The 16,107-nt window shown below is 43.1% G+C and overlaps 2 protein-coding genes across 3 annotated transcripts in view; one reads left to right on the top strand and one right to left on the bottom strand.

The window, feature by feature from the left end:
* The window catches only part of LOC308089138 (HLA class II histocompatibility antigen, DO beta chain-like), a gene marked incomplete at its 3' end in the record, with an annotated part of 282,785 nt that overhangs the window by 175,971 nt on the left and 90,707 nt on the right, over nucleotides 1-16,107 (top strand). The window lies entirely within an intron of this gene.
* Nucleotides 116-16,107, bottom strand: part of aebp1b (AE binding protein 1b) — a gene marked incomplete at its 3' end in the record, with an annotated part of 39,925 nt that continues 23,933 nt past the window's right edge. For both annotated transcript variants that reach the window (XM_080432482.1, XM_080432481.1), the window contains exons 14-24: nucleotides 15,552-15,643; nucleotides 14,890-15,013; nucleotides 13,842-14,038; nucleotides 13,306-13,482; nucleotides 6,944-7,110; nucleotides 4,728-4,964; nucleotides 4,073-4,428; nucleotides 3,060-3,199; nucleotides 2,024-2,123; nucleotides 1,492-1,658; nucleotides 116-490 (exon numbers count right to left, since the gene is read on the bottom strand). In XM_080432482.1, the coding sequence (XP_080288608.1) occupies nucleotides 116-490; nucleotides 1,492-1,658; nucleotides 2,024-2,123; nucleotides 3,060-3,199; nucleotides 4,073-4,428; nucleotides 4,728-4,964; nucleotides 6,944-7,110; nucleotides 13,306-13,482; nucleotides 13,842-14,038; nucleotides 14,890-15,013; nucleotides 15,552-15,643 (2,132 nt within the window). The remainder of the gene's footprint in view (nucleotides 491-1,491; nucleotides 1,659-2,023; nucleotides 2,124-3,059; nucleotides 3,200-4,072; nucleotides 4,429-4,727; nucleotides 4,965-6,943; nucleotides 7,111-13,305; nucleotides 13,483-13,841; nucleotides 14,039-14,889; nucleotides 15,014-15,551; nucleotides 15,644-16,107) is intronic.

Raw genomic sequence — 16,107 nt, 5'->3', positions numbered from 1 at the left:
GATCACGTGTGCACTAGTGATCATGTGATCACGTGTGCACTAGAGATCATGTGATCACGTGTGCACTAGAGATCATGTGTGCACTAGTGATCACGTGTGCATTAGCGTGTACTTTTCAATAGTCATCTATCTTGTACTCGTAGTTGTAATCCAAGATGGAGTCTGTGAACCCGCCGGGCGTCGACGACTGCCCCTCCCCTATGACCCACGAGTCGTACCAGGACGTGGTGGTCTGTGGCGTGGTGGGCACCGTGGTGGTGGTGGTGGGGGGCAACGTGGTGGTGGTGGACATCATCAGTCGCTGCCGTTGCCTCAGCCGCTGCTGGCGGGCCATCTTGATCTTTCTCACTCGCTCGCGGCGCGCCTCGGGGTCCGTGGCCTGTCCGCCGCTCAGCGTCACGCGCCTGTTCACCACGTTGGACGTCTGCTGCCTCCTGCCGTGGCCGTTGCCGACCAGACGGATGGGCTTGTTGCCGTGCAGGGCCATGATCTGTGGGCAGGTTGGTTGTTAAGAGACTGGCAGAGAAGGAGGGGCTAATGCTGGTCTGTTCAGCATCAGATTACTCGTTTTAGGTTCTCTCTCCCTTTCACCCCCCTCACACACAAAATTGATGATACTGACATGATACTAGCCATGATACTGACCATGATGCTGGCATGATACTGACTATGATGCTGGCATGATATTGACCATGATACTGGCATGATACTGACCATGATGCTGGCATGATACTGACCATGATGCTGGCATGATATTGACCATGATACTGGCATGATACTGACCATGATGCTGGCATGATACTGACCATGATACTGATACTGACCATGATACTGACATGATACTAGCCATGATACTGACCATGATACTGACATGATACTGACATGATACTAGCCATGATACTGACCATACTGACATGATACTGACATGATACTGACCATGATACTGACCATGATACTGACATGATACTGACATGATACTGGCATGATACTGACATGATACTAGCCATGATACTGACCATGATACTGACATGATACTGACATGATACTGACATGATACTGACCATGATACTGACCATGATACTAGCCATGATACTGACCATGATACTGACATGATACTGACATGATACTAGCCATGATACTGACCATGATACTGACATGATACTGACATGATACTGACATGATACTGACCATGATACTAGCCATGATACTGACCATGATACTGACATGATACTGACATGATACTGACCATGATACTGACCATGATACTAGCCATGATACTGACCATGATACTGACATGATACTGACATGATACTGACCATGATACTAGCCATGATACTGACCATGATACTGACATGATACTGACATGATACTGACCATGATACTGGCATGATGTTTATGCCAGGTTTCACTATAATAGTCCTCATAGGGAGGGAGTAGGGGCTAGTGAAGGAGTGAGTCCATTGGGACTCAGCCCAGGTGTAACAGACTCACAGCTTTGATGCGGTCCCAGTTGGACTTGGCCAGGTTGAAGCTGCAGGCCGTGGCTCCTGGCTCGTAGCCCACCACACACAGCTTGGTCATGGAGGAGAAGCCCTCAGCGCGGACCGTCACTTTGTACTCCCCAGGGTTCAGCAGACGCCAGTAGTCCCCGGTTGGAGCTAGAGATGCATAGAAGGAACAGAGAGGGTTTGTACTGGTTCAGAGAACAATAAGATAAAATAAAACTTATTTTTAGATGTTGTGAGAAAACACAGAGGATGACGGCTTAAAGTTAAATAGTTTAAATGATGGAACTCTCTCTTGATGGAGAAGGCTCTGGCCCCATAAGTGTGCATGCTGCTGCGAGGGATAGAGAGGAGAAATAATGCCCCATATATCGGCCCAACCAATAGGTTTGTTGGGCTCTAATACATAGTATATTCTACATATTCTACATCTACGTGTCTATTTTGTGTCACATTTACAGACAGACAGACAGACAGACAGACACAGAGGTTTCTGCATTGATAGAAGGATAACTAACATGTGGTAACGTCATGGTTGACGCCCTCTACAGAGATGGTGGCGTTTACGATGGCGTTTCCATCCTGGTCCTTCACGATGCCCCGGATCCCACGATGCACCTGGGTCCAACGCACAAGGAACAGTAGGTCAGTTACAGAGGTTACAATAACATCTGGACCAGTAGGTCAGTTACAGAGGTGACAATAACATCTGGAACAGTAGGTCAGTTACAGAGGTGACAATAACATCTGGAACAGTAGGTCAGTTACAGAGGTGACAATAACATCTGGAACAGTAGGTCAGTTACAGAGGTGACAATAACATCTGGAACAGTAGGTCAGTTACAGAGGTGACAATAACATCTGGAACAGTAGGTCAGTTACAGAGGTGACAATAACATCTGGAACAGTAGGTCAGTTACAGAGGTGACAATAACATCTGGAACAGTAGGTCAGTTACAGAGGTGACTAACATCTGGACCAGTAGGTCAGTTACAGAGGTGACAATAACATCTGGAACAGTAGGTCAGTTACAGAGGTGACAATAACATCTGGAACAGTAGGTCAGTTACAGTTAATACACTCTACTATTTTCAGACATTTAACCACTTAAACATTCAATACTTAGTAAACTTGACCTCTGTTCTTGGTCTACTCTTTTTTTACCTCCACACCAAAGCCGTAAATAGCTAGCCTGGCATGGCCAGACTAATATCACTGAAGGACAATTTTTTTGCAATGGCAGATTTATCTGGAACCAGGCTAGTAAATAGCCGATCTAAAAAAAGGTTCTTATCACACAAAGATTTGGCGGCCCCCCTGTAGGACGCCCTAGGGGTCCCGGGGTCCCTGTTGAAGGCCCCTGCTCTATAGCAATGATTACTATTATTAACAAAACGGTTTCTGCATTAGGCCCATTGATGACCCACCTGTTCTTTTTAGGTAGGGTAGTTGTAGCAAAAGTAGATACAGTAAGACTCATGCCTTTTTATTTTTCTTACATACAGGATCAAACAGTACAATACGAAACAATTCACACCCAACATAATGACCCACCTGTTCTATGAAGGTCAGCATGGCCTCTCTGTTCTTGGCCCATTCATAAGACAGTTCACTCTGATGAGGAAACTTATCACAGCCCAGGAACACAGACAACTCAAAACAGTTGGTGTGCAGGTAGCTGAAATCATTCATACCTGAGGAGACAGACAGACAGAGAGACAGACAGACAGACAGAGGGGGAGACAGACAGAGGGGGAGACAGACAGAGGGGGAGATAGAGGGGGGGAGAGACAGGGGGAGAGAGAGAAATACTGTAGTTAGACAGACAGGGACATCCCAGCTTCAGAATTTGCACTGCACTAACTGGACCACCAGGGGGTGCCATTATAAATGTTTAGCTTTTTGTTTGAGAAGGAAAGTACATGCATTAATGAACAGGGAATTCAAAACATACAGTACAGTATTGTAAAGTTAAGAATGAGGTGTAAATATATCTATATATAAGAATGCCCATTTTCATCCGTAGTCCCTGACGTGTAACAATAAAACAAGAGACCACAGAAAGATACCATATTATCTTCAAACTAGTGCAGTACGTTCTCAAACTTTTTTCAGTTGAAGAACCCCCAGTTTTTGATTTTGTTTGTTTAGCTTGTTACCGTTTATCTAGTTATTTTCTTAGTAAAGTTGTTTTGTTTAGTAAAGTGACTGAGTACCCAGAAAAACGCTGCATAAATTGGATGTATCGTTCAGCTCGCATGCAGGGGCGGATTAACCCTTCGTGGTGCCCGGTACTACGACCCATCTGGTGCCCCCCCCCACCTCCTCCCGGACCGTTTTGTCAGCGGCGCAATAGCTGGCCCTGTTTCAACTTTTTAACGATCCTTCAGCAGCCATTACTTCTGAATTTCGGCGCTCTTGCGGCGATATTTAAGTCTTCTTTCACTTTTGCCCCGCCGTATGGTGCCCCCCCCCCCAAAGTTGGTGCCCTGTGCTGCAGCACCTAAAGCCCTTCCACTAAGCCGGCACTGCCTGCATTAAACTACAAAACAAAATGGCCTCCTTACTGCCGCTGACGGGCTTCCACTTGGCCCGCTGCACGATGCCCAGGCCGCCGGCGGCGTTGTCCCCGTGGCAGGAGCCGTGGTAGGTGTGTGTCATGGTCAGGTGGGTGGAGGCGTAGGAGATGGCCAGCCACCTGAACAGAGACTCGTCTGGGATGGCTCTGGGCTCGTCTTCAACGGCCTCCGTGCGTCCTTCTCCTCCTCCTCCTCTCCCTCGGTCATCCTCCTCTTCCTCTCTGTGTCCGTAGCCTTGTTGTTCGTGTTCGTACCCGTGTCCGTGTTCGGGTTCGTGTCCGTACCCCTGTCCGGGATCTTGATCGTACCCCTGTCCGTGATCATACCCCTGTCCATGGTCGTACCTGTAGGGTTCAATATAAAACAAAAACAAAAACAGACAGAACACATTTTCTTTATACTTCTTCATATGGCAAATAAAGCATAGCAGTGGCGGCCATTTTGTTTACCGGCTCTGGTCCCACAGATTCCATTCATTCAGCCCAAAATATTTATATTTATTATTTTAAGCCTGGAACAAAGCTATCTAGGCTCCTGGTGAATCATTCATGACTATAAAACATTTCATTCTGTGTAAAAAATATATATTTTCTTAATTATTTGTAATTCTTTTTGTATTTATTTCTGACACATTTTGACATACCCCTGTCCCTGATTGTAACCCTGTCCTTGGTCGTATCGGCGGTCCTGCCCCCCCTGTTCGTATCGGCGGCGTTCGTAGGCGGGGTCGTAGCCGCGCTCGTATCCCCGGTCGTAGCCGCGCTCTCGCCACTCCTGCTCGGGATCCACGTAGCCTCTGCTCCTCCAGTCCTCCTCGGGACGCTCCTCGTCGTAGCCCCTCCCCCACTCTGTCACATCGAAGCTCTCCTCCTCCTCGTACCTGAGAAGAAGAACAAGTGACCGACCACTTAAACCCTATACTTTGTATGACCGGGGTCCCCCAGGGGCCTCTACTCCTTTTCCCCCCCTGTGCTGTTTTTGCTGAATGTTTGCCTATTATGACATACAGGTCCAGAATAGGGATGTTAGTCTCTCATAGCCAGAATACCAGAGATTTACACCTACAAGATGTATGGTCAGACATACATTCACATTAAAACTAAATGAAATCTGACTGAAAAATATGTATGACCAAGTCCTAATGTGTGATTAGTGAAACAGTGTGAAAGCTTCACAGAACCAATATGAAGACTACAGGGGCCATGCTTCATATCGGATGGTATCAGGATTGTTTTTCAAAGCTTTGTTACTGCTGGGTTTCTCTGGCATCCTGAAGGAAATTCAATGAATTTAGATTTCCCAGATGTATCACCAGGCGGAAATCTCTGATCGTCTGGCTATGTACGGACTACAGACCAGGATGCTAGGGTTCATGTGGATGCTAGGCTTCATGTGGATGCTAGGGTTCATGTGGTTAAAGATTTAGAATCTTTGTTATGCAGCTCACAAGGAGAATGATGGAGAAATGAAGAGAAGAATCATAAACAGGAGAGAGACCGACAAATAGACAGGCAGACAGACAGACAGACAGACAGACAGACACACAGACACACAGACAGACAGACAGACAGACAGACAGACAGACAGACAGACAGACAGACAGACAGACAGACAGACAGACAGACAGACAGACAGACAGACAGACACACAGACACACAGACAGACACACAGACAGACACACAGACAGACAGACACACAGACAGACAGACAGACAGTGTTATGGAAACATGACAGACATGTAACAATATTATAGTCAGAGTGGCTTTGGGGCCTGAGCACAGGATAAAGGAAGGTACGATGCAGTTGTAAACATGAGCAATGAAAGGCTTTGAATGAGCACCAGAAGGATATATTTAGCCAAGCACATCTCTGGGAGAGAGATGGATGACAGGATGCGGACCAACGGGTCAGCCCGACTTTTAGGGCTAAGGAACTGGCAGGGAAAGAGGACATTCTCCTTAATCCGTTGCAATATTTGAATGATGTTTTGTGATAATTGATGATGTGTTTCCTGGAATAGGATATGCTTCATAGGTCAACGTCCAAATATTGTTCTGGTTGTTTATGTGTGATTGAGGACATAAAAGAAGGGGAAGCTGATGGGGCTCTTTAGCTCACATGGCATAATGTCCATGACTCATCTCTTCAATAAACCAGGCAGGCAGGCAGACAGGCAGACAGACAGACAGACAGACAGACAGACAGACAGGCAGACAGGCAGACAGGCAGACAGACAGACAGACAGACAGACAGACAGACAGACAGACAGACAGACAGACAGACAGACAGACAGACACACAGACAGACAGACAGACAGACAGACAGACACACAGACAGACAGACAGGCAGACTTGCAGACAGACAGACAGACAGACAGACAGACAGACAGACAGACAGACAGACAGACAGACAGACAGACAGACAGACAGACAGACAGACAGACAGACAGACAGACAGACAGACACACAGACAGACAGACAGGCAGGCAGACAGACAGACAGACAGACAGACAGACAGACAGACAGACAGACAGACAGACAGACAGACACACAGACAGACAGGCAGACTTGCAGACAGACAGACAGACACACAGACAGACACACAGACAGACAGACAGACAGGCAGACAGACAGACAGGCAGACTTGCAGACAGGCAGACAGACACACAGACAGACAGACAGACATACAGGCAGACAGACAGACAGGCAGACTTGCAGACAGACAGACAGACAGACAGACAGGCAGACAGATAGACAGGCAGACTTGCAGGCAGACAGACAGACAGACAGACAGACAGACAGACAGACAGACAGACAGACAGACAGACAGACAGACAGACAGACAGACAGACAGACGTACTGTCTCTTCCTGCGGCTGTGAGGGGTGTGTGAGGCGGTGGTGCTGAGGCTGAGGCGGTGGTTGTCGTAGGGATAGGCCACCAGCCTCTCTCCTCCCTGCAGGTTGGCTCCCAGGACGAAGGGGTGGCTCTTCATCCAGGAGATGATGGCTCTGGTCTCCACGGCGATCTGTGGATGGAACACCATGATGCCTGACAGGTCAGCCTCCATATGTATGTTAGACCTGGTCAGCCTCCATATGTATGTTAGACCTGTCAACAATTACTGCATAATCAGGCAGACAGTAGCTCTGAGGATCCCGTCACGTCCGGTTGAGCATGTGAGTGAAGACGCAGCGTGAGACGCTCCTAAGCTTTATTTATTATATAATGGACTAACCCGGGCAAAAACCTTAAACTTTCACTCAGTTTTAACAAAAGGAAAGAGATAACAAAAGGAAAGAGATAGAAGTAAGAAACAAAAGAAAAGGGTGTATAACTCTAAGTTTGTGATCCTGTACACGTGTTTTTGGATGCACCATGGCTACCCGCAGCAAAACTACCGTTGTGCTATCACCCGAGTTGGAGAAACTTCGCACTGTTCTAATTGAGGAACTGGGTGCTACTTTAATCACAACTCTTAAAAAGACACTCGATGATGCACTAAAGCCAATCACGGCCATGCTGGATGACATCAAAAAGACCACGGCCTCCCACGCCGTTAAGCTGACTGATATGGAGACTACATTGTCTGATCATAGTGACCGTATTACGGCGCTAGAGGTATCATGTTCTCTACTACAGTCAGACAATGAACAAATGAAGTCTAAATTATTAGACATGGAACGGCGCGGTAGACGCTTCAATTTGAGGGTCGTCGGTATCCCGGAACAAACGGAGGGTTCAGACCCGGTCAAGTTCATGGCCGACTTCTTTGTGGAGGCCTTGGGAGATTGCTTCACCACCCCCCCGACCTTGGACGCAGCTCACCGCATAGGACCTCCCCGCAATACAGCGTCTGGATCCAAGCCACGGGTCTTCATCGTGAGATTTCATTATCTCCAGGATAAAGAGCGTGCCCTGAGGCGCAGAAGAGATCAAAACAAGTTCCGTGAGAATATTATATTACTCTTCCCCGATCTGCCAGCCAGCGTCGCTAAAAAGCGAGCCTCATTTGCCGAGGTGAAGCACTCCTTTTGGAAAAAGAATGTCAAGATATCTACGCAAGACAACGGCAGCCTACGGGTGGTCCATGAGGGACGAAGGAGCGTGTTCGATTGCCCGGAGGAAGCCCAGAAATTCTACGATTCACTCTTCTCTGCTGGTGAGGATTAAACCGTGGCCTGTGGCCACTTTGGAGTGCAGCTTTACGCACAGTGCGCACACACATGCATGGTTACAGAACAGTCCAGTACTACGGACATAGACAGAGTGAGACGCGCGCACACGCACACGCACACGCACACGCACACACACAGAGCCCCCATCTGCTTATCTGTACTGACTCCCTGCTGAACTTACCCACGCAAGTTATGCCATTGCCTATTGAATATGGGTTCACACACGCACGCACACACACACACACACATACATACATATTCACAAAATTACAATTTACATATGGACGTTGATTGACTGTATAGCGCGTGCTTGCACAAACGCGCACCCACGACTCGCACATACATGGTCACAGTGCTCAGTCGTGCTTTTTATTTATTTTTTCGTTTCGGTTCACAACTAGAGCCAGGCCATAACTTTTTGTTTGTCTTTCTCTGATTCATGACTTCTCTTTTTTTTTTTTTTTTTTTTTTTTTTTTTTTTTCCCCTCTCTCTCTCTCTCTTTCTCCTCTCGCTTTCTCTCTCCCACTGAAATTAATTTTCTACTTTGTCACATATAGTCATGGGAAGCTATAAATTGGCTTATTTAGAGAGTTGTTTGTTAAGGAGCAGTAGGGACCATAACTAGAACCTTTCTGTCAATATGGGAGAGTTTGTATGTGCCTTTAGTAGGAGTTTCTTTCAATCCGTTTGTTTATTGAGGGAGATTACTGCTTGCACAAAGTATTACATTTAATGAAATAAATTGAACTAAACTTTTTTCCTGGTGGTCACAATTACATCTTTTTCATTATTTTTTCATTATTTTTTCATTATTTTCATTATTTTCTACCTCAGTTACAACTACCTTTGTAACCTAATTAGGATGCTAGAGGTTGAATCTTGTTTCTCTATTATTATCCCAAGAGGGCACCAGAGGTTCAACTTTGATTGTTGTTGTGCAGCAGGGGCCATAATTGGATCCCTTCTGTCACTCACCTACTTACCTGCATCTGCTACCTTAAGGTTTAAGTTCATAAGTTTAGACGTACATGTAAAAGAACTTAGGAGCCTCTCTAAAATATGAGAGGTAGGTTTTTGTTCATAATGCACTGTTCCTTCAGCAGTGTATTAATCTGCAGTCTTCGTCATTTGGGGATGAAGACATTTTGTTTATTCGTTGTTTTGTTAGATTTGTGTTTGTCTTTTGTCCTTGTAGATGTGTATTTGAGTGTAGTGTTTTTGTGTGGCTCTCTCCATTGTTCATCCCTCCACCTGACCTATGTCTGCATGCAATTGTTATTATTATTATTTTTCTGATTTAAAACATGAATACAGTTAAAGGTTTAAAAATTATCCATTTTAATATCAGAAGCGTTATTCCAAAGATTGACGAGTTGAGAGTCTGGGCAGCTACATATAAGCCTAATGTTATCACTCTTTCAGAAACTATGTTAAGTAGTATTATATCTGATGAAGAAATCCAGATAAATGACTATGTTTTGTATAGAACAGATAGAGATAGAGCAGGAGGTGGTGTGGCAACATATGTCATTTCTAGTCTGGGGTCGGAACTTGTGGTTCCCCGGGTTGATTCTGTGAATTTTGATTGTCTTTTTGTTAAGTTAATTTTTCATCAAAACAAGCAGTTGATCATAGGTAATTTTTATAGGCCCCCATCGGCTCCTGTGGAAACTATTAGATCTATACTGTCCACAATCAACTCTCTAAATTGTCCCTTGGAATTAATCTTTTTAGGGGACTTTAATTGGAACTGGCTTCCTCGTTTCTCTTCAAATGAGAAGAAATTATTTGACAACATAAACTTAACTCAACTTATCACTGAGCCGACCAGAGTTACTGAAACAACATCAACACTATTAGATTTAATATTTGTTTCACATCCAGATAGGATTGTTAAATCAGGGGTCCTCTCCGATTGTTTTAGTGACCATTCTGGAATATTTTGTGTTTGGAAGATAAGAATTCCCCGTCTTCCTCCAAAATATATAAATATGAGACAGTGTAGAAACATAAATACAGATAATTTTATTCAGGATGTTGTTTCAGTGGACTGGAATAGGTTTCAGTTGATTCCTTTTGTTGAGGATGCGTCGAACTTTCTTTTAGATGAATTTGTCAGAGTTATTGATAAACACGCTCCTTGGAAAACAGTAAGAGTTAAAGGTAGACATTTACCATGGATCAACTCAGATCTCATAGGTCTCTTTAAACGTAGAGATACGGCTTGGGCAAAATACAGATCTACTAGGGACCCAGTTGACTGGGACTCTTATAAACATTTGAGAAATATTTGTAAGACTCAGACTAGAAATGCCAAGGCTAATTTTCATAGGAATGGACTTTCTCAAGATTTCAAAAATCCCAAACAGTTTTGGAATAAGTTGAATAGTATTCTTAAACCAAAGAAAAACTCTGTTCCTCAGATTCGTGTAAATGATGAAGTTGTCCATGACCCTGCTCTTATCTCTGATGTGTTTAATCGTTTTTTTTCCTCTGTTAGTAATTCTTATTCTTTTGATTCTCCTTATTTAAATAATCATGTTAGTAGTCCTATTAATGGTTCATTTTCATTTAGACGAATATTACCTACAGAAATTTCACAAGTTATTTCAGAACTTAAGGTTGGATGTGCCTCTGGTCCAGACGGATTAGAGGCCAAGTTTATTAAATTAGCTTCTCAAGTTCTCATCTTCCCTCTTGCAGATTTATTTAATTTGTCCCTATCAACTTGTCAACTTCCATCAATCTGGAAATGTGCAAAGGTCACTCCACTTTTTAAAGGTGGTGATCCTTTAGAAGTTAATAATTATAGACCCATTTCTATTATCTGTTCAATGGCAAAAATATTTGAAAAGCTCATTTATAATCAATTATCTAAATATATTAATGATCTCAATATTTTATCCCCATTTCAGTCAGGTTTCCGCTCCAATTTCTCCACTACTACTGCTCTTGTTAAATTTTCGGATGATGTATACTCCGCCTTAGATAAGAGTAAATTATTAGGTTCTATTTTTATTGATTTATCTAAGGCTTTTGATTTAGTTGATCATTATCTTCTTTTGGATAAACTTTATGATTTTGGCCTTTCTCGACAGGCATTACTTTGGTTTAGTTCCTACCTTCATAATCGTCGTCAGTGTGTTTCTTTTAATGATGTTAAATCGGATTTCTTGGTGATGGAAAAGGGTGTACCACAAGGATCAATCTTAGGTCCTTTACTTTTTTCCATTTTCATTAATGATCTTCCCAAAATATGTACAAATTGCTCCATACAGTTATATGCTGATGACACAGCTATTTATACATCTGATTGTGATATATCCAAAATTCAAAGCTCCTTGCAAACGGAATTCAATCTGGTTCAAAAATGGCTTTTAAATAATAATCTTATATTAAACAAGCAGAAGTCGTGCAGCATGGTGTTTGGTACTCGGTATTTTCTTAATCGTACATCCTCTGAATTATCTATTTTTTTTACAGATGGCTCTCCCCTTAAAACAGTGGAAACATTCAAATACTTAGGCCTTTGGTTAGATTCGGAATTTTCTTTTAAGCCCCATATCGATTCTCTTAGGAGTAAAGTAAATAATGGTCTCAGATTAATGTATAGATCAATAAACTGTTTTACTTTTCAAATAAGAAAACATATTGTTCAGCAGCTTCTACTTCCTATCATTGACTATTGTGACATCATTTATCAGAACACCTCTGAGACACATCTTCATTCGTTAAATGTAGTTTACAATAATATATGTAGATTTGTACTCCGGTGTCCTTACAGTACACATCACTGTGTTCTGTATGATACGTTAAACTGGTTATCTCCTCATGATAGGAGACATTTTCATTGGTTGCTTTTTGTTTTTAAATGTATTTACTTTAATTATCCTTCTTATTTGAAAGAGCTTTTACGTCCGTTCAGTTCAAGATACCCATTAAGACATACACAACAACCTGTTTTTGAGGTACCTGTCGGTATAAACAAAGAAATTGGGAGACGTTCTTTTAAGTTTAAAGCACCTTCTGATTGGAACAATTTATCCACTTCACTTAGATCAATTATTTCATTTTCTGTTTTCAAAATATCTCTGCTTGATTCCCTAAAATCTAACTGTTCTTGCTTTTAAACTCATAAAGTTGGCTTAACGGAAAGACAATCGGGGTTCGCGGAGTCGGCTTGGGGGGTTATGGGTTTTGGCTTCGGACTGGAAATGACATATGTTGCCATGTATTCTTGTTGAATTTGATTTCAGAATTGATTGTTTTATTATTATTTTATCTTTTCATTTTTATTATTATTTTTATTATGGCATAACAGATGTAGACTGGTCTGGGATGGTGTGAGAGCCCTTATGTGTATGTTTTGTTGTTGTTGTATGTTATGTGATTGTTTTGTGTCAGTGTTTGTGTGTTGTGCCTGAGGACCCCCTGGAAGACGAGATGCTGCATCTCAAGGGGTTTATCCTCCAATAAAATTTTCAAATCAAAATAATCGCCTGATCGCAATTATTTTAGATAATCATAAAAACCTTTTGATAATCGTTTCCATGGCGAGAAAGGTTCATAGATTTGGAAACATTTTCAAAACTAGTGGAAATAGCCGACAAGCTTGTAGATCGGCTATTTCCACAATTTTGTAACAAATGAGTATAACATATTAAATATGGCGTATTTTGGCCATAATACATAATTTATTTTGATCATTATCAGTCATTGTCATTCATTTCTTTGTGTATTTCAGTTCTTGTCATATCTGCCGCCGTGCAACTTTTGTTTACAAGGCCTAAAAGCCACATAATTAAATCGCTAATCGCAAATATTTCTATGACAATTAATCTTCAAAAAAGAATTCCTAATCGTGACAGCCCTAACCGTATGCTCGCATAAACACACACACACACACACACACACACACACTCACACACACACACACACACACACACACACACACACACACACACACACACACACACACACACACACACACACACACACACACACACACACACACACACACACACACACACACACACACTCTTACGGAGCTGTTGGTCTCCAGGTCCAGTGGAATGGGCACATGGTGGTTGGCAACGAGTTTGGGCACCATGCCCTTGTCCTCGGCGTCCCACAGGGTTTTGCTGAGGTCAGGGAAGTTCTGGAAGATGTCAAAGCCCTCGTCGGTGAAGTGACCCGTGGACCACCCGCTCAACTCTGACCCCTGGAAAACACCACGTGACCAGCAATGAGGGACGTGTTTCACTTTTTGGGGATTCGAAAATAGCTGATCTATTATACCTCCATCACATTGTTTACAATTGTGTTGCAGATGAAACTTTTTCATAGATTTCATAGATAGCTTCATCATCAGAATAGGGATGCTAGGGTTCAAGTGGTTAATGTAAAAAAAACATTCCATCACACAAAGATTTGGCGGACCCCCTATAGTAGCTCTGAGGACCCCCTAGGGGTCCCGGACCCCCTGTTGAAGACCCCTGTGCCAAGCAATATAATTCGCTTCTCGTTCTCGCTTCATCAAAAGAAAACTCCTCTAGTTTATGGTGGCTCTCACACACTGACCGCTTCAAAGGCCTCCTCGTGCCCGTCGGGGTTGAGCGAGGGCACCAGGTGTATGCGGACCCCCTCCACCAGCCTGGTGGCGCGGGGGTTGCGGTCCTTGTACTCCTTACACAGGTACTGCATGAGGAGGAGGAGCATCTCGCGGCCCACCGCCTCGTTGCCGTGGAGACCCGCCGTGAAGCGGAACTCCGGCTCGCCTGAGGAGAAGAAAAAAAACACGTTGTGGTCACATGGTGTGAGATGTTTAGTTTAGTGCATCTGAAAAGTCATAAGATAAAACAATTGGAGGATATAAGGACTTAGATCATATGTCCAGATTAAGCAGTGTTTTGGTACTGAGTCCTGTGTCAAATCCTTTTTAACCAGAAACCAGCGGTCATTGTGTGCTCAGCTGAGAGCTGGTATCCTGCCTCTTGCTATTGAGGTATAGGTCGGTTCTCAGCTGTGCCAGAAGAGAATAGGATATGCAATGTATGTGACCTGAAAGATGAATTCCATTTTATGTTCTGTACTCTGTATGAGGATTTGAGGGTTCCTTTACTGTATTTGATGTAATGCAAAACAAAAACCTGAGCTATTCTGGGAAGATGATGGCCAGAGGTTGGAGTGGTTGTTTAATTATGAGGTATTTAAGACGGCACATTTTGTTTCTGGAGCCTGGAGTAGAAGACAATAGACAATCTCATATTTTCAAATAGGTTCATGTCCGCTCTCCTGTTAAGATGTGAGGTAACAGGCCCAACGTTGTATTTTAAGTTGTGTTTATGTAATCTGCCATGTTCATGAAGCTTGAGTGTTTTAGTTTGTTATTCGTTTGTTCATTGTTTGTGAATTATTATGTCGGTTCATTGTTCATGTCAAATGAAACGTAAAAGTGTCCTGTAAGTCCATATGGGCTGGGCTTGCTTGGAAGCATGACACTTAAATAAAGAAAAATCAATCAATCAATCAATCAATCATATAATACAATAAAGTCCAGGACTTATTTCCATTGAGGTCCTCTTACAGACAGACAGACGGACGGACGGACAGACAGACAGACACCCACCTATCTCATGTTCTGTGGGGTTGCCAGAGATCACCATGGCGATGATGTCCAGCCCCTTGGAGCTCCGCCCCAGACTGTAGATGCTGGTGATGTTTGGACACTCTTCATTCACCGCCTTCATCAGCTGCAAGACGGTCATTCATAAACACTTTTTAGCTTGTAGATCAGCTACTTTTTATATTTTTTAATTTGAATCCTGAAAGGTTACTCAAGTTACTTAAATAAAAACGAAATAAACCTATGATAAAACTAAAAACGAAACTAAATATATTGCCAATTTCGTAGACAAATAAAAACTAGACAAAAAAATATTAGGGAGGACTAGTGGAGAAGAGATCCAGTAGAACTAAAAGACATCTGGTCTACAAATCGGTCTACAAATCAGTCTTTACGACGCCATCACGGCCCGCCAAATACATTTTAGTCTAAATTTAGTCAACTAAAACTGGACTAAAACTAAAGAGACTCTTGTTACTGAACAAACACTCTATGATACTATCCCAATACAGAGCTTTAACCTTTTAACAAAAAACTTCTTGTTTTAACCAAAACATATCACTTACCCTACCTTTAAGATAGCATCAACAATCAGTTCAACCACTCTAACCCTATTTCATACTTTGGCTGGTCAAAAACAGCAGATCTACAAGTGTCCTACTCACCATCACCATGTCTGTGTAGCTGTGGTGTTTGAACTCCAGATAGTCCACTGGAGTTACCTCATTCTGTCTCCAGGGGGCGCTGCTGGCTGGGTCTGAGAGGGACAAAACGCAACGTCAACGTCAACAAATGCTTCATGTGTACAGTGTGGATAACAACACAGCCACCATACACACCCTCATCTAGAGGTTCACAACGTCATTAATAAAACCATAAGCAGGTAAAAGCAGTAATAAAAATAATAATAAAATGTTGGCGGGCATCCTAAGAGGGCATGAGGTAGTAACTCAATCATCAAAAGCAGTGGCAGAAAGATCTTTAGTTGTGTTTTAAAAGAAATAAGAGTGTCAGCAGATCTGCAGTTTACTGGGAGTTTGTTCCAGATATGTGGAGCATAAAAACTAAACTAAATACCTGAGAGATCTGGATGGTTCATGATATCACACAAGATCAGAAATTTATTTTGGCCCCTAAACCATTAAGCTTTAGAGAGAGACAGAGAGACAGAGAGACAGACACCCACCAGGTAGGGGACATCCCAGGAACTCCAGTCTCATA

This window comes from Gymnoscopelus braueri (genome assembly GCF_963280865.1).
Source record: "Gymnoscopelus braueri genome assembly, chromosome: 7".
NCBI lineage: Eukaryota > Metazoa > Chordata > Actinopteri > Myctophiformes > Myctophidae > Gymnoscopelus > Gymnoscopelus braueri.
Note: the sequence above shows the minus strand (reverse complement) of the source record. Positions and strands in the feature narration are given on the sequence as shown.